Raw genomic sequence first — 23,653 nt, forward strand, 5'->3', positions numbered from 1 at the left:
CCTGGGTTTGCACATACAGTAAAACATATACACATATCCAGATCATGTACAAAATATACATCACTAAGTCAAGCACATTTCTAACTTTACACACAACTATTACATCTCTTTAATATTACATGTCCACTCTAAGCTATTACAAATCTCTTTACTCTTTCTGTACTTTGCTGGACTGTCCCTGTACACTGTACACTGAACCTGCAAAACTGGGGTTAAGGGAGTGGGATGAGCTCTATAGCCCAGTGAGTAGAACAGTAAAACATCTCAGTAAAATATGATCTCATGGAATGCACCATAGCACAGACAAACCACATCAAGAGTAAACCTGTCACCACATAGTCCCAGTAACTCTGTGCCAGGGCGTAGAATCGAGCACCTGGTCTTCCTGTCATATATGTATATGTGTATATAACACCTCTGTACTTACCATTGCCAGGGCGTAGTCAAAGGCTCCTGGACTTGCTATACCTGCCAGGGCGTAGTCAAAGGCTCCTGGACTTCTCTATACCTGCCAGGGCGTAGTCAAAGGCTTCTGGACTTCCTGTCTGAGACTATTGGATCATTCAGCATTCACTCACATCACCAAATAACGATGCAATGCAACATATTCATGGATACTAATGCAATCAACCTATGGCATAATCATGATGCATGAGATATGCTAAAACATTCCATTGTGCAAGTAAAAGAGTTAAGGTTAGTTCCACTCACCTCTGGCTAACTGGACTGACTCTGCAGGCTCTGAAAACTCTGGAGCAGAACTCACTGCTGCTCTCTCTGGTTCCTCTGGTCTGTACCTATACAGATAGACTGAAATGAGGGACCAAACTAGCTTATGACCAACTCTATTAAACTCCCCAAGAATCCCCTTAAACTCACTCTAACATCCATGCAAAGCATGCAAAAGAAAGCTGGACAGAACACTTTCGGCGGCAGGTTCGGCGGCCGAAAGTCCTCTCCAGAGACGAAACTCAAGCACCTTCGGCGGTCGAACTTCCACTTTCGGCTGCCGAACCCTTTCGGGGGCAAGTTTCGGAGGCCAAAAGGCACTCCAGAGACGAAAGTCTCTAACCTTCGGCGGCACCTTCGGCGGCCGAACTTCCCTCCAGAGCCAAAAGTCTAAAAGCTCGGGGGCAAGCTTAGGCAGCCGAAGCCACCTCCTCACACCTCCTCAGGGGTTCGGCGGCCGAATGTACCTTCGGCTGCCGAACCTGAGTTCATCAGCAGGGCAGAAACTTGCCCTGCCTCTCGCCAAATGCACCAAACTCCTCTCCAACGTCACACCACACATCCTCAACTTGCATACACTCATGTATATGCTCAAAGGGGTCAAACACTACCTAAAAACCCCAAACACACAACAAAAACAACACAGAAACAAGCTCTATGCACAAAAGCATCAAAACCTCACACACAACCCTATTCATGCATCTCTTTCTATAAACCCCATAAAACCTTCAGAAAACATAAAAACAAGCTCAGGATCTTCACTTACCTGGTGAAAACAAGTAGATGAATGATCCTCACGTGGAGTTTTGGAGCAACTTTCCTGTTTTTAACTTAAAACCTTCAAAAGATCATACAAACTAATCAAATCTTTGCATGATTTCATGAAAACATGAAAGAAGACTCACAAAGGGCAGGATCTCACCTCAGAAGACAAAAGAAACGGTGTTCTTACCGCTTCAACCGACTGAGGGCCATTTATAGGTGGCTGGCCAGACCACCTTCGGCGGCCTATCGTGAAACCGAAAGCCATGCATGTTCGGCGGCCGAACCTGGCTTTTCTGCCTTGGTTCATTTCACTCAAAAACTCATTTCCTTATGCTTAAAACTTCATGAACATAGCAAAACATTTAAGAACAACATAAATCTCACCCTTCTAGTGACTTCCGACATCCGAAACTCCATCGGAAAGTAGAATTCCGATGCCGGATTCTAGCCGGGTATTACACAGAGCTAGTAGCCACTTGGACAGGTGACCAACTGAGTAACTGAGGGTGGGTATCACCAATATTTACCTTCACGTCAAAAGGTTGGTGACTTTTTCAAGCAAGATCTAAGTGCAAAAGACTGAATAAAGTACTTCAAGGTAAGGGCAAGTCAATTCGAAAGCTAAAAAGAGTCTTATCTGAACAAATAATATGTGCATGTATGATCTCTCTCTTGAGTAAAACAAATCCTAGCCATGGTAAGTAAAGAGAAACAAGGAAAGAAGGTGAGTAACCTTGATGCATATATTCTTCACTACAATAATTCAAAATAGGTGTCTAGAGTAAGAGCTTAAGTGGAAATAAGGATCAAGTAGCAAAGAAAGCTTATTTGACTATGTTTATTTGCTTGAGGACAAGCAAAAGGCTAGGTGTGGGGGTATTTGATAGAGCATAAATTAGTCCATTTTATCTTGATATTATTGATGATTATTTACATGATTTCTGCTTAATTTAGTGCTTTTGATATTATTTTGTAGAAAATAGTATAAAAGGACATTTTGGAGAAAATCCCCCTAAAACTGCCTTAATTGGAGCAAAAGAGTGCAAGCCTGCCAAGTTGGAATCAAGTGAAGCTAAATAAGGAAAGTGGCAAAGAAGGAAAGAACATTCAGCCAAAGCAATTTGAAATTCAAATTCCAAATCTCCAAGTAGCCTTTTCCTTATTCAAGAAGCCAAGTCTCAAGTTGCCATATATGAAGAGCCAAATAAGGAAAGTATTTTGAAATTCAAATCTTCAAGATTCATATTCAAATTTTGAATTTCAAAATCCAGCTTATTAAGGAAGCTAAATCCAAAGATCACATGCTTGCCACCTCATGCCTTGCACATTCAAAATTCAAATTGCAAAAGAGGCTCCACCTTCCTTATTAGTGCATGGGCGGCAAGGAGAATGAGAAGGCAAGTCTTGGGCACCTTGGACAGCATCTTGAAGACACTTGGACAGCAAGCAAAGACCAAAGGCCCCACTCCTTGCACTTGAACACATGGCCCACGTTTTTCCCTTCTCACATGTGCATGGATGGCACATCTTGGACTAAGGGCATTTTGGGTAGCCTCTTGAAGTCTTTTGGGCAGCCTCTTGACACCTTGGGCAGCCTCTTCACTAATTAGAAAGCAAGTATCATCTAGGGCAACACTTTTCAAGTATAAAAAGACACATAAGAAGCCTCCCCATGCTCTTTCACACTCCCCTTGGGAGACACCTATGGAATTCACATCTCTTCTTCTACCTTTCTTCTTTTCGTTTATTTTTTATTTTTGTTTCAGCCATGAGAGGCTGAAATCTTTTATTCTAGTTGAAGATTAGGTGAAGCTTTAGTTGTTTTATGGATTGGGAGACTTGAGCAACCATTGTTTATCTTTTGTTATTCAATATTCATACAATCTCATGCTTAATTCCATTGTTACTTTGTTGTTTTGATCAATATGGCCAATTGATTCTTGATTGCAAGGTAATAATATGTTAGTTTAGGTGATTTAAGTCCGTAATTGCTTGGATTATTCAAACATAAGAACACTTGGTGTAAAAACCAAGGAAGTTGTATGATCTAGCAACATCTCATGCGTTTGAGAGTTAGGATTGGACCTCTCTATCTCTTCATGCAATTAACAATTGTTTTGATACCTAAGGTCCAAGGACGTTCCTTGGCAATTTGTTAATTAGTAATTAATTAGAGGACGTTCCCTAATTGGTTTAATCATAAGGAGAGACATGGTGGTGAGAAGCGTCTTCCATCTCCATAACTAATCTATTGAATCAATCAAAAGAAACTAAGTGTCAATGATCAATCTCAACAACTGAAGTGGATCCAATTCTTCAACTAGAGTTTTCTTATTATTTATTTCTCTTTTATTTTATTATTCGCTTATTTTAATTACTTTCAGTAGTTTATTAATCAAATCAATATCAAACTCCCCATTTTACTTTTACTGCAATTTATTTTTATTCCGCTTTCAGTTTATCTCGTTTTCAATTTTATCTCGTTTTAGTTTATTTGGCTTTCAGTTTATTTCGCTTTCAGTTTGTTTTGCTTTCAGTTTATTTCGCTTTCAGTTTATTTTGCTTTCCATTTATCTCATTTCAATTTATTTCTCTTTCAATTTATTTTTGTTTCAGTTAATTCTCTTGGTCTTGATAAGGAAAATAGGTAAGTTCTCAATTCCCTGTGGATTCGATCCTTTCACCACTATCTACAGTTGTAAATTGTTGATAACCAGAAAGATTATTTTTTACCGGCTTCGATAACCGCGAGTCAAAAATTGGCACCCTCTAGAGGAAGTCCAGAGACTCTTCCTCATCTCGCCGAGGCTGGACCCCATCCTTTATTAGCTCCACATATAGGTTCCAGTTAGTCTGGAGCCGCCCAAAACCCTCGGATACCCTGTGGTGCACAATAAAGAACTTATTTTTCCAACACTTCAGGGAAGAAGGTATCCGTTCGAAGAGAGTTTGGCACTTCTTCCCATTGAAGAACCAGAATTCTTCATCTTTTTTGGTACCTAATTGGTACATCTGAGAGAAGAGCGCTACTTTAACAACTTGGGAACCGAATCGCTACCGGCGCTAAGGTTTAGATCGACTTAAGGTCGCCGGAACCTGTAGCAAGCCTACTATATATCCTGTTACACCTGATAAAATTCTATACATGATCATATGAAAACATAAACATAAACATTCCATGAACCAAGGCTCGACCTGTGCATGTATCAAAACTGAAAACATAAAACTCATACTAGAGCCCTCATCAAATGCTCCAATATGGTAAACATCACATGCCTCAAGCTTAGTTCAAACATAAACTCATACTTAAAACTTTTACATAAGAATCATGTAAATAGAGATTACAAGGACAAAAACTAAGGCAAAGCACAATTCTAAAACCATAAAGCAATATATGTCCACATCTATACTATTACAAAAGGCTATACCAGCAACTCAGCCGACTTTCCCGAGCTAAGTCTGATCCTGCAAACCTGAGGTTAGGAGAATGGATAAGCTACAAGAGCCTAGTGAGCAGAACATAAAAATAGTTTCAATAACCATATGATCGAATGAAATGCGTCACAACACAAACAATTCACCTCAAGATGGATTTGTCACTAGTAACCCTCTACAAATTTCAATAGTGCTCGGTCCACAACGGGTACTCCTCAGGACTTCCTCTTAAACATATTATAACATATCCATAATGTTAGGGGCGTAGAATGGGCAACCCTGGTCTTTCCCTTACATAGTGCCAGGGGCATAGAATGGACAGCCACAGTCTTTCCATATCTGTCATAATATATCATACTCGAGGGCTAGTGGATCGTCCAACATCCATCCACAACAACAATAAATTATGCGATGCATCATATTCGTGAATTATAATACAAACAACCTAATACATATACATGACATTCGTGATGCATGAGCATGTTTAAAAAGTTTGATTCATTTAAAATAATATATCAGTTCAGTTCTACTCACCTTTGGCTAACGCTCGCCTAAAACTGAAGCAATTATCTCACTGCAGTCATCTACGGTCTCCCAGGTCCGATCCTACACAGATGGACTCAAATAAGGGGTCAAACATAACTTTTACAAAACTCTAAACAACTCCCTAAGAAACCCCCTAAAGCTTACCAAAACATACATATAAAACAAACAACAAAAGGCTGCGCAGGGGACTTTCGGCGACAGGTTCGGCAGCCGAAGGCCCCTCACAGATCTAAAAGTCAGAACTTTCGGGGGCAGGTTTGGTGGCCTAAAGCCTGCCATAGATCCGAAAGCCAAACCTTCGGGGGCAGGTTCGGCGGCCTAAAGCTCTTCACAGATCCGAAAGCCAAGCCTTCGAGGGCAGTTTAGGAGGCCAAAAGGCTGCCTCTTTCTGCAGGTTCAGCGACCGAACCTTTTTTTGGCGGCCGAACCTAAGCACCAGCAAGGTAGAACCTAATTTTGCCCTAACATACAGCTTCCCACAAGCCTCCAAATACAAACCAAACGCACATGCAAAAACCCCAACAGCTGTCAAACATGCTAAACACATAAAAAGGACCTCAAAACTTGCCCTAAACTCAAACATGCTTCACAGATTCTCAAGACGCAAACATTTCACATCAAAACTTAAATAAACCTTAAACTTTATGGATAAACCATCATGCATGCCTCAAAAACTTGTAACACTTGATTTAAAAACTTCAGAAAAATATAAAAGAAGCAAGGATCAACTTACCTCTTGAAGAAAATGGAACACACAGCAAAAACCACTTGAAGAAAGAGGGGAAAAACTTTTTGAAGGTCTCCAAAGCCAAGAATTTAAGTTCCAAAATGAATCTTCAGCAACAAGATAGAAACTTGTGAATTCTCCAAGGATTTGAAGTAAAATTCAGCAAGAATCATCAAGAACAAGAAATGGCTTACCTCTGCCCGAAGATGGAGAAAAACTCTCTCGATTTTCGGGCTGGAGGAACCACCTTCAGCGACCAAACATTTAAAACCTTTTCGAAAAAACTCAAAAACATTTTTGTGAAAATCCTATTTTATCCTTTTAAGGATTCCAGCTTCGAGATTCCAAATTTCGATGAAAATTCCATCGGAAAGTGGAAATTCCAACGCTAGAGTTTAGTAGGGTATTACAGCTACATTAGGCTCGATATTTTTGTTGAAGCAAAGAAATCGAAAGGCCACCAAGATTCTCCAACTGTTCAGATGTAGTTGGGCGACTATAAGCTTGTGGAAATGCAGGACTTTGATGAAGAATGGATCCATAGGGAATAAAGACCTGCATTCAGTTGTTCTTCGAAGACCATGATTGTGTCCTCGACAAGGATCTGATGATCCACATGAACGTTCGAGTTTGGAGCATAAACCCAAAAAAGGTCTCTAGGGATTTGGTAGAGGTTGTATAGGCAATCCACATCCTTCTCAGTCAGCACAGACGAGATGTCCTTCACCAAAAGATCATCGCTTTCATGAGCCAACTTTAATGGGATGATGGGAGCAGGAGCACGGATGGAGTCGTCAGAGGAAGAGCTCGAGGTGGAACTTCCATCAGAGGAAAACGAAGAAGTAGACACATTCAATTTTCTTTCAGAAAAGTGGAAAATGGAACAGAAGTTACCTTCAGAAAACGGGGAGTTTTGAGACTAAATAGGTCGAGTCTTTTGAGAGAATTAGAAAGCAGATGTGAGCAAAAGTCATAATCGGAGAAGAAGAAGGGTTTATATATAGATTATGCCAGTGGCTAGTATGAATATGGCTCGAGAAGCGATATAATTGACATTAATTCATAGAGTAAGCGAAAGGACGTTGATATGAAGAGTCAATGCACGCATGCCACGTGTAGCATACCATGGAAACAGTTGTAACATTTGAATCTAAAAAATCAAAGACCAGCGGTGGGACCTTTAATGCGACATAATAATTATGCAAAGTAAGTCATGAATTGTTACCATAAGAAAGGGCCACGTGGCAAGAGTCTGATAAGCTAATACGCGGTCGCACATGTCTCACCCATAGAAAGGAAGATTTGGATACTGCAGCGTTTGGTTCTTCACCAAGACTCGCTTTCTCCCGAACAGGTCGAGTGCTCATGAAAAGTTACCGTCAATTGATGTAATCTAACATATCTCCACTACACCTACAAATGCAGAATTCTCTATCCACTAGCCTGTACTAGACGGATTTTCAGGAGATTCGATAACTAACTCAATCTTCTTACAATATAAAAGCAAATGTGTATCGAGATCAAGGTATACATTCTTATACACTAATTCTAAACTCAAAACATTTCATTACATTCGCTCATTCAATCAGTTTACTGATTTAAGCGTTAGAATAGCTATTTATAGGCGCCAACCACTTTAGATATATTTTTTTTATAGATCGACCAATCACAATTTAGCTCTATTTCTACACACAGTAATTCTATCCTAATGAATAATTTTAAAAATTTTTTCCTCCAAAAAATTTAACTTATAAAAACAATTAAAGAGTAATAATTTTATGGAATTTAATTGAATTCTACATAAAATTCATTTAAAATGAATTTCACCCTTTAATTTTATATAATTTAAAATGAAGAATACAATTAAATTTCATAAAAAAATTTATTTAATTTAATTTTGAATTCGTGGGCTACCCTTAGAGTAACGTGTGTGTATATATATATATATATATATATATTATTTTATAAAAAAAATATTGTTGGCAATAAATTTATAATAATTAATAATAATAATAATAATAATTGAAAAATATGTAAACTTATTAACAATATGTTAATAAAATCAAAATAAATTAATATATATCATATATAATATTTTCTTATTATCTAATAATTTTTGTTATCTCTTGCACCCAGTTCTCTTTCTATCCTCTTTGATTTCATTCAACCAATTAAAGACTAAGGTAGGAGTATCTTATTTTTTCAGGTTAGATAACTTATTATTTAGATAAGAGTAGCATTTATGACTCTATTTAATATTAATATAAAATTTTAAAATAAGAAAAAGTCGTAATTATTTATTAAAATACTATTTTTTAATCATTAATATTTTTAATGATTTATTTATCTTTAATTACTTATTTAATTTGACAAATATAATAAATGATAAATGAGAGGAATAGTTTTTATTTAGATATTTTAATTAATAAAATATTACTTTATAAGTGTAAAAATTTATTTTAAATTCAATTAAAATTTAAAGGAGATAAAATTTTACCACTGAAACTCCATATCAGTCCCGAAGAGTAATTAGGACAAATTCAGTCACGTTTTCATGTTTCAATTGATTCTTTTTTTAAAAGGAGAAGATTTTTCTTTTTACCTTTAAACTTTCTTTTTCTTTTAAGACAGACTAATTTTTTATATATATTTTAGCGATTTTCTCTATCTTTCAAGGGAGTTTTTTTATATATCAAAAGTAGATATAATTTCTTTTATTTTCAGGTGGAGTTGTGTATAAATAAATTATTTTTTTTTATTTGTGTTTAGCAGATCCGAGTTATATGAGAGAACATTATATTTCAATCTACCTTATTTGTGTTGATTGTTTATAGATATAGTGATAGTAGCGTTTTTTTTTTTATTAATGGTAGGTTAATTATCTCAGGAACATTTTTTAACGTTGTCTTTTGATCGTTCCGATTTTCTAAGGTTACTTAAAAAGTTAGACATCTAAAACTTTTCTCAAAAAAGGATTGACCTTTTTGAAAAAAATTAATCTTTTTTTATGGCTTTGGTGCTTGCCCCTTAAATTTGTAGTTTGGAGCCTCTTACCATCTCTTTTGGGTCTTGGGATGCTCATGCTAGTAGGCATGCGCATATATAGTTGTATGTCATCTACGGCGTCTACTCTAGGAATGAAAGAGTGCTTCTCCCTATTTTGTTGCAAATCTAATCAATGGTGGTGTATTTTACTTTGGTAGGTGTTGCTTTCTCTCGGGGCATATATCTATTCTTAGACTTCATTGCAGGGTATCTTTCTTTGGACCCTTTGCATTGTACTGAGCCTTGGGTCCTCTTTTCATTAATGAACTATTATTTTTGCGAAAAAAAAAAAAATTCGGAGCACTCCAACCATCACCAATCACTGTAATCGTGACCAATAGCCACCACGCGATCATCATAAGTGTGGAAAACACTCGCCTAGCGGAAAGGATTTTCTTTCCTCTGCATCAGCGACTACCGTATGACGACCCAAGAATGTGAACCGCGAGCCTCCAACCCCTACACCAATAACTTGCCCGTAATCCCAACAAACCCTAATTTCTGATCACTCCCAAATTCTCACCTTATTTTTTATTTTGATTTTTTTCTTTTGTAACTGCTCTAATTATTCTCTTCCTCCATAATTGTCGCCTAATCTTTTTATCAATTGACCTCTGTATTCCGTGGTCTTTTTGGTTTATCAATTTCTTAGATTTCTTACTCATTCAGTGGATCAAGATTCGACTTTGGTCTTTTGAGGTTCTAACAACTGGTAATAGATTTTTTTTTTTTTTAATATTGAATTTGGTTGACTTTGTGAGTTTTAGTTGTTCATTTGCATGCTAATTTTAATTGTTATACATTTAGTTTTATATTTCATTAGTCGAATTAAGCTTTTATTTTGTTTGTTTTCGATTAAGTGATATGCTTTCAAGTCTGCAGTTTAAACCCTTTTTTTTAGATGCATGACCGTAACTTCCTTTATGAAATCTATAGTTGATATCTTGAGTTACTAATTTGAAGTTGTGGAATTATTGTACTCTGCAAATAGTACACTGGTCTATGCATAAGTGATCGTGCAATTTTGCTTGTTTGCTCGGGAACTATTTAACTTATTAGATTCTTCTTTTTCATGGGTTGCCAATGTTTGCTGCAAATTTTGGTATTGATGATTGTTTTTGTTAGCAAGTTCTATGTGGTGTCTAGTTTGAGTAGATTACCTTTGTATAACGGGTAAGAAGTCCCTGTTGTGATAATGGTGGTTGTATTGTAGGATGGTTTGAAGAATTATTGAAAGGTTGTATAACTATGGGCAGCAGTGACATGGATAAACCAGCAAAGGAGAAAGAGGCAAAGGCCCTGTCTGGTACCACTGCGCAGGTCTACTTGTGTGTTTATTGAAGTCATTATTCCTCATTTTAGATTAAACACTTTTACCTGCTGGAAAGTGAACCAGTTTAGTCCTATGTTCTTCAGGAGCAGCCTTCAACCACCAGCACTGGCCCTGTAAATTCTGAATGGACGGGATTTCAGGTACACTAGATACTTAAGAAAAAAACTGAAAGAAAAGGAACTTTTGTGTTTTTTAGTATTGGGATTATCAAATGTGTTGTTTCTTCAACAGGCATATTCTCCTATACCTCCACACGGGTTCTTGGCATCAAGTCCCCAAGCTCACCCATATATGTGGGGGGTTCAGGTACTCGGTAGATTCCTTTTTATATTTAAGGTTTATGAATCAGTTATTATTGACACAAATGCACATAACAGCATAAACTGGCTACATTTGGTTGTGATGGTTTTAAAGATTGAATTTTTTTTTCCCTCAAGAAAGAAGGCAGTTAGTAGAGAGATTGAAGTAATGAATCTCTCAACTATCTTATTCTGGAGATAGAATGAGTTACCTAGAGTATTGGCATTTGCCTCTAGTTAGAGTGGAGCTCAACTAATTTGTTCGTGTTTTCATGAATTGACCTTGAGCATGATATTATGCCTGATATAGGTGAACATATTTTTTCTAATTTTATATTAATCTGATGCAAGTTAGAAATAAGATCATTGAGATGGTCCTCTTATAACTTGATGCAAAATAATATGTTGTATGTTTTTACATTAGTTTTTCTTCAAATATAAACCATCTTTTTTTATGATATTATTTTAAAGTTTGTGGAATTACATTGATATTGGAGCATACTGCCTAATTCAGATGGTGCTGTTTCTAGGCTTGTGCTACTCCACATTGATTGTTGAATGCACGTTTACTCAATTGTTTGCTTTTCCATTGTTTTGATCTAGATGCAATTCATAGGCTTCAAATAACATGGCCATTAATTGAAATCAATCATTTAGCTAATTTACTACATGTCTTCAGCCAACAAATTTAGTAAGTTGTTTTTGAATTGCAAGAACATTTGTCTCATCTATTTTTCTGATGGTTTTGATGTTTTTTATGCTGAGCTTCCCTAACATTCTGCAATTATGATTAAAATCTTTCCATTTGCATTAGGTTTCCTATTTTTCCTGTTCAGCTTATGTAATTTTGCCTTCTTATTTGAGATTGATGCAATTCTAATGTAATTTTTTTAATAACAGCATATTATGCCTCCTTATGGCACCCCACCACATCCATATGTTGCCATGTATCCCCATGGTGGCTTATATGCTCATCCGTCCATTCCTCCGGTATTATTTGTTTCACTGCTTACCTTTTTTCATCTTCATTTTTTGGATTCATCCAAAATTGAACCTTTTTATTTATATAGGGATCTTATCCTTTTAGTCCTTTTGCAATGCCTTCGCCGAATGGTATCAATGAGGCATCTGTGAGTTTCCTGTGCCAAAATTATTTTGCAATTATTTTTACCTATAGGATTTTGTTTGACCTTATGCTTACGTAATTAACTCATACTAAGTTTGGTATAGGGATATACACCTGGTAGCACAGAAGCAGATGGAAAGCCATCTGATGTGAAGGAAAAATTGCCAATTAAAAGGTCCAAAGGGAGTTTGGGCAGTTTAAACATGATTACAGGGAAGAATAATGAGATTGGCAAAACATCAGGAGCATCTGCTAATGGAGCTTATTCTAAAAGGTAACCTTGTCAGGCATGTCGACGAATGGAATATGTGGTGTTCAATTATTGTAATATTTGTTGGTGGTTGGTGGCTTGTGGATTTATGCCTATTTACTGCTACCTTTACATTTTTTTTTCCAACTTCCAAGCTACCCTGTTTATGCACCTTTTATTTGATGTTAGGATGAAATTGTATAGAACATGGGGTGGAGTCAAGGATGAAGTGATTGCCTGTTTGCAACCAACTAGAATATATTGTTTTGGACGTAATGTAAGGAAAATCCACTTATAGAAGGAAGGACCTTTCGCGGCCCATCTGTGGCTTCCTGACCAGATTTAACATTTTTTGCTGTTTTTAATTAATTTACTTCGTGAAAGTTGTTTATAGAAACTAGAAGAATATATTTTCATCCTACCATCTTATTTTTGAAAATAATATGGAAGTAACATTTATAGTTCAAGGGAATGGAGAATCCTGTAGCACTCAGGCTTACAGTTTTGCATTTATTTTCTTCTTATTTTCCTGTGAAGATTTTTGGAAGAATATTGAGTATTCTTGTATTTCACTCTTGATTTGTACAATATGTCTACATGGCTATTTATACATAAAGAATCATATCTAAACAGGAAGCAAATAATCAAATAATAATTACAGAGATAATTAAGGATCCTAATCAAATCAAATCAAATCTCTAGAATCAATTAGGATTAGCAAATAAGTCAACACTCCCCCTCAAGTTGGTGCAAAGATGTCACACATGCCCAACTTGCAAATCAGATTATGATAGATCTTGTTGTTAAGCCCTTTAGTAAACACATCCGCAAGTTGCTCAGTAGAAGTCACATGAACTAGGCTCAAGACACCGTCTGTTAATTTTTCTTTAATGAAGTGCCGATCAATTTCAATGTGCTTCGTTCGGTCATGTTGGACTGGGTTTTGTGCTATACTTATAGCAGCTTTATTGTCACAATACAAGGTTATCTTGTCTCTCTCGGACAATCTCAACTCTTCCAATAACTTCTGCAACCATAAGAGTTCACACACTCCTTGGGCCATTGCTCTGTATTCTGCTTCCGCACTTGACCGAGCAACAACACTTTGTTTTTTGCTCCTCCAAGTGACAAGGTTTCCCCCCACAACTGTGCAGTAGCCAGATGTGGATCTCCTGTCATCGAGAGATCCTGCCCAATCTGCATCTGTAAAACTTTCAATTCGGAGATGACCATGTTTGGAATAAAGAAGCCCTTTCCCTGGCGCAGACTTTAGGTATTTCAAGATGCGAAGTACAGCTTGCATATGAGTCTCGCGAGGGTCATGCATGAATTGGCTGACTAAGCTAACAGCATAGGCTATATCCGGTCGAGTGTGTGAGAGATAAATCAACCTTCCTACCAATCTCTGATATCTTCCAATATCCACGGACTCACCAGTTCCTGCTTTCAGCTTGTGGTTACTTTCAATGGGAGATTCTGCTGGCTTACACCCCATCATACCAGTTTCTTTCAAAAGATCCAGAATGTACTTTCTTTGAGAGATGAAAATTCCTTTTTCTGATCTGGCCACCTCGATACCTAGAAAATATTGCAGTTTTCCCAGATCTTTGATTTCAAATTCCTGAGCTAACAACCTCTTTAGTTGAGCCATTTCCTCTTTGTCATCACCTGTCACCACTATATCATCAACATACACAATAAGAAGGGTGATCTTACCCTTATGATGTTTGATAAACAGAGTGTGATCAGCATTGCTTTGTTGGTAACCGAAGGACATCATGGCTCTGCTAAACCTGTCAAACCAAGCTCTGGGAGATTGTTTTAGCCCATACAAAGCCTTTTTTAACTTGCACACCTTTCCTTGTGTCTTCTCATCAGCGAACCCAGGAGGAATTTCCATAAATACTTCTTCCTCTAAATCTCCATGGAGGAAAGCATTCTTCACATCAAACTGTTGCAAGTCCCAGTCCAAGTTGGCCGCGCAAGATAACAGAACTCTGATTGAATTCATTTTTGCAACTGGGGCAAATGTCTCTTGATAATCCACTCCATAGGTTTGGGTGAAACCTTTAGCAACCAATCTGGCCTTAAATCGTTCAATTGTACCATCAGCTTTATGTTTCACTGTGAATACCCATTTACAGCCAACGAGTTTCTTCTCAGGTGGAAGAGTGACAAGCTCCCAAGTTTCATTTTTAGCCAATGCTTTCATCTCTTCAATCATTGCTTTCTTCCATTTAGGATCTGCAAGAGCTTTCTTCCAATCCTGTGGAATAGACACAGAGGAAATAGACAAGGCAAAGGCTCTATAGGAAGGTGATAAAGATTCATAAGAAACAAAGTTAGAAATAGGGTGTTTAGTGCAAGATCTGACCCCTTTTCTTTGTGCAATAGGTTTATCTAAGTCATTGAAACATTCAAGAGTTGTGGGTAACTCACCAGAAGAAAGAGTTGTGGGTAACTCACCAGAAGAAGATTCATGACTAGGTAACTCACCAGGAGAAGATTCTTGACTCTGAGTAGACTGCATAATGGCTTCTTCTGCCTTGTCTCTCCTTGAATACCTTCTCAAATCTGGCTTGTCCAAACGACCAGTTCTCTCTCCCTGATTGGACATCTCCCCCTGTCTACTAGAACTCAAACTTTCTGGTTGAACCATATCACTCAAAATCACAGAATTCGGGATCACCTCTTCTTGCTCATTATTCTCCCCCTGAAGAGGTGAGGGGTTGGTACTGAAGTAGGGTTCAGTTTCTCGGAAGGTAACATCCATACTAACGAAGTATTTCCTAGAGGGAGGATGATAACACTTGTATCCTTTCTGTGTTGGAGAATATCCAACAAACACACATTTAAGGGCCTTGGGATCCAGTTTTCCTGCCGTCCTAGTATGGACAAAGCAAACACACCCAAATACTTTTGGTGGAACAACGTATGAATTCTTCCCTTGTAAAACCGCCAAAGGACTCATAAAGTCAAGGTTCTTGAGAGGCATTCTATTGATAAGATAAGCAGATGCAAGAATTGCATCTCCCCAATATGCTTTGGGTAGATTCATGGTGAACATAAGAGATCGAGCTACCTCCAATAGATGCCTATTTTTCCTCTCAGCAACGCCATTTTGAGCACTAGTATAAGGACAACTAGTCTGGTGTATTATCCCATTATTCTCCAAATAAGCAGAAAAGCTACTATCCATGTATTCTCTTCCATTGTCAGTTCTCAAAATTTTCACCTTAGTATTAAATTGAGTACAAACCATCTTATGAAAGGATTGAAAACAAGAAAAGACATCACTTTTAGCTTTAATCAAATAGACCCAAGTCATTCGAGTACAACAATCAATAAAGGTGACAAACCATCGATTACCAGACAATGAGACAGTTTGAGTAGGCCCCCAAACATCAGAATGAATAGTCGCAAAAGGAATTTGACTTTTATTATGACTCAAAGGATAGGATGTTCTAGTGTGTTTAGCATACTCACAAGCATCACAAAATAGAGAATCAAACTGAGTTCTAGCAAACAAATTAGGATAAAGTTTTTCTAAGGCAAAGAATGATGGATGTCCTAACCGTCTGTGCCACTGTATTATTTCCTGATTGACATCTTTATTTTCTCCAAAACAGGCTTGAGATATCGAAGAACCTGGATCACCCTCCAACATATATAAGCCATCATGCAGTCTACCATTGCCAATCCTCTTTCCTGTGTGAAGATCCTGAATAACACAATGATCAGGAAAGAATTCAATTTTACAATTAAGGGCATTGGTGATAGCACTAACAGATAAAAGGTTGACAGGAAAGTGGGGAACATGGAGGACAGATGATAATTTAATATTCGATGTGCAAATAACAGAACCTGTTCCGGATATGGGAGTAAAAGAGCCATCAGCAATTTTGACACTATCTTTGGTTAGGGAAGGAAAATAATTGAGAAGGCCTTTAGACGAACCTGTCATGTGTCTATTCGCACCAGAATCGATAATCCATGGAATATTATGGAGAGATGAAGTATTACCTGACTTTACAACGTCAGATGTGGCACTAAAGAATGAGGAATCAGAGTTAGGAATCGAGATTCTTGTACCTTCTGCTATCGACACCCTTTTACCTTCTGCCATTGACACCCTTTTACCTTCTGTCATGGTAAAGGTTTATAAACGGTGACAGAATAGGAGGTATTCAAGGGTGTACACACAAGAGAGCCCAATCGATTCACCAAAAGGACCGGGTAGCAGCACGGGAAGGCCGGAAAGATGATCGGAATCGTCGCCGGAGTGATCGGAGCAGCAAAGCAGTGGCAGATGATGGGTCACGCGCCGGGAAGCGCCGGGTCACGCGCCGGGAAGAGGTGGCGCGTGAGCCTCACGCGCAAGCTTTTCCGGCGTCGGGGCTGGTCGATCGGCCGGCGGCAGTCCGGCGGTTCTTCTGGTGCCGGCGGTGAGAGAGTGAAGGGCTCCTAAATGGGTTAGTACCAAAAAAGTAAATTTAGGGTTTTGAAACCCTGAAGAGGAAAAATTGAATTTGAACCCAAAAAATCAGGAAAAAGGCTCTGATACCATGAAGATTTTTGGAAGAATATTGAGTATTCTTGTATTTCACTCTTGATTTGTACAATATGTCTACATGGCTATTTATACATAAAGAATCATATCTAAACAGGAAGCAAATAATCAAATAATAATTACAGAGATAATTAAGGATCCTAATCAAATCAAATCAAATCTCTAGAATCAATTAGGATTAGCAAATAAGTCAACATCCTGAATACTGAAATTTCTGATTATTACAAATGTTAATGGGGTTAGGTGGTCCCTTTTTCCTGTGTCTATTGGCTGCATTGACTTATTGGTATTCTCGAGTACATTGATTGATGTTGGAATTACTCTTGATATGTAGTGCTGAGAGTGCAAGTGAAGGCACAAGTGAAGGAAGCGATGCAAATTCACAGAACGTAAGTGCTGCAGCTCACGTTGTTGTCTTTTTTTTCTTTCTTTTTTACTTCCTTCAGGCTTCAGCTCTTTTGTATTTGCATCAGCCACTTCAAATGTGGATTTTCTGGTTCATTCACTTTATCACTGAGTATTTCCTTCATTTGGCCAGAAGAGATTTTTGCTTGTCTGCATGCATTTGTAAATTTCAATGAAATTGTGTAGTTTCATAGTCCTCAAGCACTTGCAAGGCACTATTATCACTAATAGCACAGTTATGAACTATGAACATGGAAATCTAGTTGGAGTCCATGTTGATTTCATTTCATTTTTCCTGTCATTTGTTTTTTCTGATCAAGGAATATACGATCATGTGTTACATATTCTCAGTATTGTCGGTCTGTAATCTGTTGTATCTTTTGGTCAAGCAAATAAATATTAAGGCATGTAGTTATTATCCTTCAAATGATTGGGCTGAAATCACGCTACACAAGTAATTTCATTGTGGTAGTTTTTGGCCTTGTTATTTCCTGTTAGGTTTTCATAATTAGTGCAATATATTATGGCTTAATGTGGCTGTAGATCTCTTCTTATCCAAGGGAAAGGTAAAAGATACCATCACCAAATGTACTTGGAACTGAGGAGGCTTCCTGTGAAGTGTGAACTTTTACTTGTCTGAAAGTATATCTGTAAGAAGCCATGGTTAGAATTGGTATAGTGTAAAAATTTAAACATTAATTTGTGTCAGTATATCAAGATTACAAGAGTGAAATTAATCTATGTCCAACTCAATTTGAATTTTATTTATCCTGGATGTGGCTTGTCTAATTTCATCTACCTTATGGGTCTGGCCATTGGTAAGCAATTAAGCTTTTTTGTATTATGTTCTTATATTTAATTAAGAAACATGTTTTTCCCATTCTTCAAGTTGTCAAAAGCATTATCTTTCTGAAAAACTCATTTTGTACAAGATGGTCTAGAAACATAGTTTATGAATACTGAAATTTCAGGGTATATGAAAATGATATATCCTGGATCTTTCAGAATGGGTTCTTGAGAATAAATTGTTATGTGAAGAGAATTCAAATTGCATTGAGAAGTTCTTGGGAGGGACATCTTTATATTGGCTACACAAATATTTTTAGTTTTAAACACCATTTTTTTGTAATGCTGCCATTAGATCTTAAGTTTATTAGCAAATTTGTAAGACTTCATTTGCTGCCAAGACAGTAGACACCTATTGCAAACTGAGCTTTAAAAAGCCTAAAGGGATATTGATGGTATTAGCTGTTAGGGGAAAAAGAGGTTTTACTTCTAATTAAATCTTTGTTGTCCGAGTATATTTGAAATTAGGTTTTTCAACTTCTCTTTCTCCTTTGATGATTAGGGTGACGCATAGGTTCAGAACTGGATGCAAGTCCTACTGTTTGGCCACAGGGAGATCTGGTTATTTCATTGTTTTACAGATAAGACTGTTGAAACATTTGTGTCAGTGTGGCTTTTTTTTTTCCCCCTTAAATTCTTTTATTCAAATGAGAGATCCCTTGGGATTTTAAAGGAGTGTCTTTCACACTGCTTAATATTTTTTTGGTGGGCCCTTCTCCATTAATTTTTTGTTTTTTTGATTGTTGCTTATAATATTTAAGGAGGGCACCGTATCCTCTTGAGTTGTTTTCTTTATTCTTATTAATTATATTCTCCCCTTGAGAGGAGATAAACTGGGGTTGGGGACTGATGATTTTTCAAGCCTTTGTGTTGTTACTCATTTATTCTGATTTCCTTGACCTTTGTAGGACTCACAAATGAAGTCAGGGGGAAGGCAAGATTCTGCAGAAGGTTCAATTGTAATAATTTTGCTGTATCATTAGTCATTATGTTGGCAATTATGTGTGTTTAAAGAAGAATTTCTATAATATATATATTGCAGCTGATGCATCTCAAAATGGTGGTTCTGTGCATGGTCCTCAGAATGTAGGGCACAGTATGCCTAATACAATCATGAACCAGACTATGTCCATTGTGCCGATACCAGCTACTGGTGCCCCAGGAGCTCTACCTGGTCCCACAACCAACTTAAATATTGGAATGGACTACTGGGGAGCCCCAGCTTCATCTGCTATCCCTGCAATCCATGGGAAGGTTCCAAATACTCCAGTAGCTGGAGGAATTGTTTCTACTGGATCTCGCGATACTGTTCAATCGCAGATTTGGTTACAGGTTAATCTTTGTCCATGATTTGATGTTTTCAAACTGTTGGAATTTCTTTTTCTCGTCATTCTTTTACACAAACTATTAAGAATTTTATACTCTCAGACCAGCATTGTGCATTGTGCTGATAACAGTAAGTCAGTAACAACTGTCATGGATGATATCTTTATTTTAAAAAAAAAAAACATAGGAAAAAGAAATATCCTTTGGTTGATTAGGGCTTTCTGAAGCTCTTCTGGTGCATGAGAATTAATACTTGTGGCAGGGGTTAATTAATCTTTGCAACTGCTTTTAATGCACTTGTCCACTTAAATACTGTTCTTAATTTGCTTCTTGGTCATATTCTGAATTGCTGATAGTCTAGTAGGGTTAGGAACACAGAGTAAGAAACAGAGGCAAATGAGAGAAAATACTGGGCTGTATATTCAATACTCAGAATTTCTCAACTTACAAAATACCCTTCTGCGCAATCCCACAGTGAAATTAAGGTCCCAGGATAAGAACCCACGTCTAGCAATAGCTAGCCCAGCAATCAAAGCCAAATACAAAGATCAGAAAAAAACAGCATATCCTATGCATTGCTCCTAACTTATTTATATAACATACTGCTGTCTCATAAAAGGAATATTGTCTCATGATTGGTACTAGGGAATCTCCCTCAACAGCCCTACCTCCCGCTTTGTCATTTACTACAGTTGGATATTTTGGACTCTTCCAGTTCCTTTGCTCCTTTTCCTTTCCATTTCTTCCTATAATAAACTCTCAATGGTCGTTGGTCGTGGCCCATGTTAGAGTTCAGTCCATTTGTCCTACTTCTATCATAGTCCACTCAGTGTTTTAAGCAACCTTTTAAGGTTCCAACTTCCAACTCCATGCAAGATTGGTTGTCATCTTTTTGCATCTAGATTTCAAGTTCCATCGAATTAATTGATAGTTGAAAGAATTTCCTCATGAAACAATTCAGATTGTGCCATCTGTAGAATTTTAGTATTTCTATGGTTTCTAGGCTCTGTATGCTGTTGTTAAGGACCCTTTAAACTAAAAGGGTATTGTGTCTGAGATAGTTGCATTTTCTACATAAAATGAACTAAGAACATTTTATGGTTTAGCAACCTGATGAAAGTAAAGAGAGATTTGGTGAAAAAAGATAAAATAATCTTTATGTTGCAGCTTCAACTTCACAAAGTTCTGTTTACATTTGAAATTTCATCTGCCACACTATAATAATATGTAGTATGAGAATGATAAAGATGTGTGATATGTCTGTGCTTGCGATAAGAGGAGAGTAGATTTTGGTTTAACCGAAAAAACGTAACTGAAATTTTCTAATTTGGTTTTCTAATATATTTCAGTTGTCATTTTTTTTCAAAAAAAAAAGTGTTTCTATTTGGTTAATTTAATAAAAAAACTGAATTAACTGGATCTAACTGAAGTTTTATACGTGTTCTATGTTGTTCTGCATCCCTATATATAAAAGTCTAGATATGTTTGCTTTCATCATTTTGACTCTCATGTGGGCATGCCCAACCCTGGGCTTCCTCAGTTCCCCTCATCTCACCTCTGCCTCGTTCTCGTTCTAGGTCTGCTGTTCTTCTTCACCTCCTCCTCCTTGACCACCTTCTCTTCATCTCCCTCTCCAGACCTTGCAGCTCCATTTGGGACCTGGTGCAGTCTTGATCAGCATCCCTGTACGTTGCACTTATTGCCTTGAGAGCTCATGTGGTCCCGTCTCACACCTTTCTTCATGTTGCACCTCCTCAAGGCTCTACTCTTTAGTCTACACTCGCTGCTTAGTTGCCCAGCACAGAGGAGAGAGGAGTCTCTATTTATTGGCTATCTCTGCCTGCAGACGACAACTCTCTCTCTCTCTATTTTTGGTCATTTTTTTTGGTTCTGTATACCTATTGTTGAATAATTTTGAAAGCTTTAGAACTGTATGGTTCAAATTATTCTTACCAATTCAATTGCAAATAGTTTGTCAATATGTTAAGTAATTGTATTATTAACTATGTTGGAGTTCTGAATCAGACCCAGTTGAACTAAAAAGAAGTATTTTATTTGAAAGACAGCAGCTTGTGAACTTTACTTGTATTCAATTACAATGATCATATAGTCTCTTTTTTTTTCGTATTTTTATTTATTTACTGATAGGATGAAAGAGAGCTGAAGAGACAGAGGAGAAAACAGTCAAACAGAGAATCTGCTCGCCGTTCTCGGCTGCGTAAACAGGTAATGAAGTGTTCATAATCCAATGCTTTACAGTTGTATTCCTGATATATGCCTCTATTTGAATTAATTGGATTGTGTGCTTACTTTTGAATCAGGCTGAATGTGATGAGTTGGCCCAGCGTGCTGAAGCCCTAAAAGAAGAAAATGCCAATCTGAGATCAGAAGTAAACCGGATCAAGAGTGATTATGAGCAACTTCTTGCAGAAAATGCATCTCTCAAGGTGTTGTTCTCTTCCTGGTTTGATCTATTTAATTTCATTCCTTTTTTTGTTTTTGTTTTCCACTTTACTGGACATCACCCACCAACCCTTCACTGGACATACAATGAAGAATTAATAACAGATTTGAGATTCTCAATGATCAATTCATGATTATTTGGGTCACTTTGAGTAACACACCCTGGAGAACTTTCTTGGGAGAGAGCTGATCCAGTGGTGGGGGAAAGAAATTAAATTGGGGAAATTTTAATTAGGAATAATCTGCAATAAAGATGTCTTCCACTTTTATTTGCACTAAAGTTGAGGGGGAAAAAGAAAAAGGGGGGAAAAAAAACTGTGAACCATAGCACTATAGGTGGTTTGGTTAAGATGTTCATCTTCATGAATGGCATTGAAGACACCACAGCAAAGCAAGTCTTCTCAGACAACATAAACACTAACACGAGCAATATATGCATTTTTAGTTCTGTTATGAAACATAAATGTTTAGAATTAGGAAAGGTCGTTCTTTTTGTAAGAATGCCACTTTGATACATTTCTGGGGGTTTATTATTTCAGGAGAAACTTGGGGAATTTACTGGGCATGAAGAATTTAGAACTGTGAGGCATGACCAACATTTGAACAATGATGGACAAAAGACTGGACAAGCAGAGGTTGCACAGAGTGGTCACTAGGATCAAAGCCACTTTTCAGCTTACCCTAACCAATTAGCATAGGAGTTATTTTGCATAGCTTGTAGTTTTTGAAATTTATGAAAGCTGATCTTTTACAGTTGTAGGATCTGTCCATCTTCATTATCTTCCTAAATTTCTTATTGGGTCTGCCTGTAACAATGAAGAACTTGGAATGGGCAATGGCATGCAGAGTGAAATTTGTGTCATACCCTGTTTTAAGAGGGTTGTATTTATGCTCAAAAACTTTTGTTGACTTTGTTTTTTGTGTAATTTTTCTTTCAATTTGTGTTGGGGTATTTTTAATCATTCAACCATATGATGAGGGCAGCCTTGATATCACTGATCAAGTGTTGTAGCCTTTAATCAGCATGGAAAGAAAAACTTCAGGTACATCTCAATGGTGCAGTTAGTAGAAGTTTTTAGGCCTTAGTCACAACTTATAACACACAAATTGAAGCATTACTTGCAACAAAAGCTTGGTAAAACTAACATACTCATCACATTAATGATTCCAACAATTGTGTAACGTGTGAATATATACTTCTTAAGGTTTATGTAATGCATTGTTGACATTCATTCATGTTTATTTAATGCACTCCAATAGAATGGAGAATTACATTTTAATGACTGAATATATTATTTAATAAGTTAGCTTCCTAATATTTTTATGCTTAATATTTAATAATAACTTAGATTCCTTTTTGAAGAAATTTAATTATTTGTGCTTTAAAAATGCCTTAATTCATCCATAATGAAAAATAGAGGTATTAAATGAATTAGCCCAAACTTTCTTTTTTCCTGTTTTTACAATGGAAGAATGTGAGAGAAGTGTAATGTGGTTTTTAAGTGAGCAGTTCCAAGTTCCAATAGGGTTGAGATTTTTGTACAGGAAAGGACAGTTGAGAAAGATGGGACCACACCACACCATCAATGCAATAAGGCCAAAAAACTTTCGTCAACCTCATCTTCGCGAGAAACGCCATCCACCACATTCTTCTCTCTACTAGAATCAAACTCTCTTCTTTTCTTTTATTATGATTTTTCTTTCATTTTTTATTAAATGACCATGCCTTTCCTTCTTTTATCAATGCTGAGAAGTTGCATATAACAGGAATAAGAGAGGGCTATACAA

The 23,653-nt window shown here is 37.1% G+C and overlaps 1 protein-coding gene across 4 annotated transcripts; it reads left to right on the forward strand.

The window, feature by feature from the left end:
- The first annotated feature begins 9,462 nt into the window (after nt 1–9,462).
- Nucleotides 9,463–22,778, forward strand: LOC110601746 (bZIP transcription factor 16). Of its 4 annotated transcripts, XM_021739019.2 has the most exons (14): nt 9,466–9,725; nt 9,900–9,959; nt 10,461–10,567; nt 10,649–10,720; nt 10,812–10,886; nt 11,780–11,869; nt 11,950–12,009; nt 12,110–12,279; nt 17,160–17,214; nt 18,985–19,027; nt 19,119–19,408; nt 21,551–21,628; nt 21,724–21,849; nt 22,405–22,778. In XM_021739019.2, the coding sequence occupies exons 3-14, from the start codon at nt 10,496–10,498 to the stop codon at nt 22,519–22,521; spliced, it is 1,248 nt and encodes a 415-aa protein (XP_021594711.1). In that variant the 5' UTR covers nt 9,466–9,725; nt 9,900–9,959; nt 10,461–10,495; the 3' UTR covers nt 22,522–22,778. The 4 variants fall into 4 exon arrangements, with proteins under 4 accessions (XP_021594713.1, XP_021594711.1, XP_021594710.1 ...); XM_021739021.2 differs by having other exon boundaries at nt 9,463–9,959; nt 18,985–19,035; nt 19,160–19,408; XM_021739018.2 differs by having other exon boundaries at nt 9,467–9,959.
- The last annotated feature ends 875 nt before the right edge of the window (nt 22,779–23,653 follow it).

Source organism: Manihot esculenta, chromosome 15, assembly GCF_001659605.2.
Source record: "Manihot esculenta cultivar AM560-2 chromosome 15, M.esculenta_v8, whole genome shotgun sequence".
Classification (NCBI taxonomy): domain Eukaryota; kingdom Viridiplantae; phylum Streptophyta; class Magnoliopsida; order Malpighiales; family Euphorbiaceae; genus Manihot; species Manihot esculenta.

Coding starts and splice junctions, on each gene's coding strand:
- LOC110601746 (XM_021739019.2), top strand. CDS start 10,496: ATGGGCAGCAGTGACATGGATAAACCAGCAAAGGAGAAAGAGGCAAAG. Junction 10,887..11,779: donor CATATATGTGGGGGGTTCAG/GTACTCGGTAGA, acceptor TTTTAATAACAG/CATATTATGCCTCCTTATGG. Junction 19,028..19,118: donor AAGGCAAGATTCTGCAGAAG/GTTCAATTGTAA, acceptor TATATATTGCAG/CTGATGCATCTCAAAATGGT.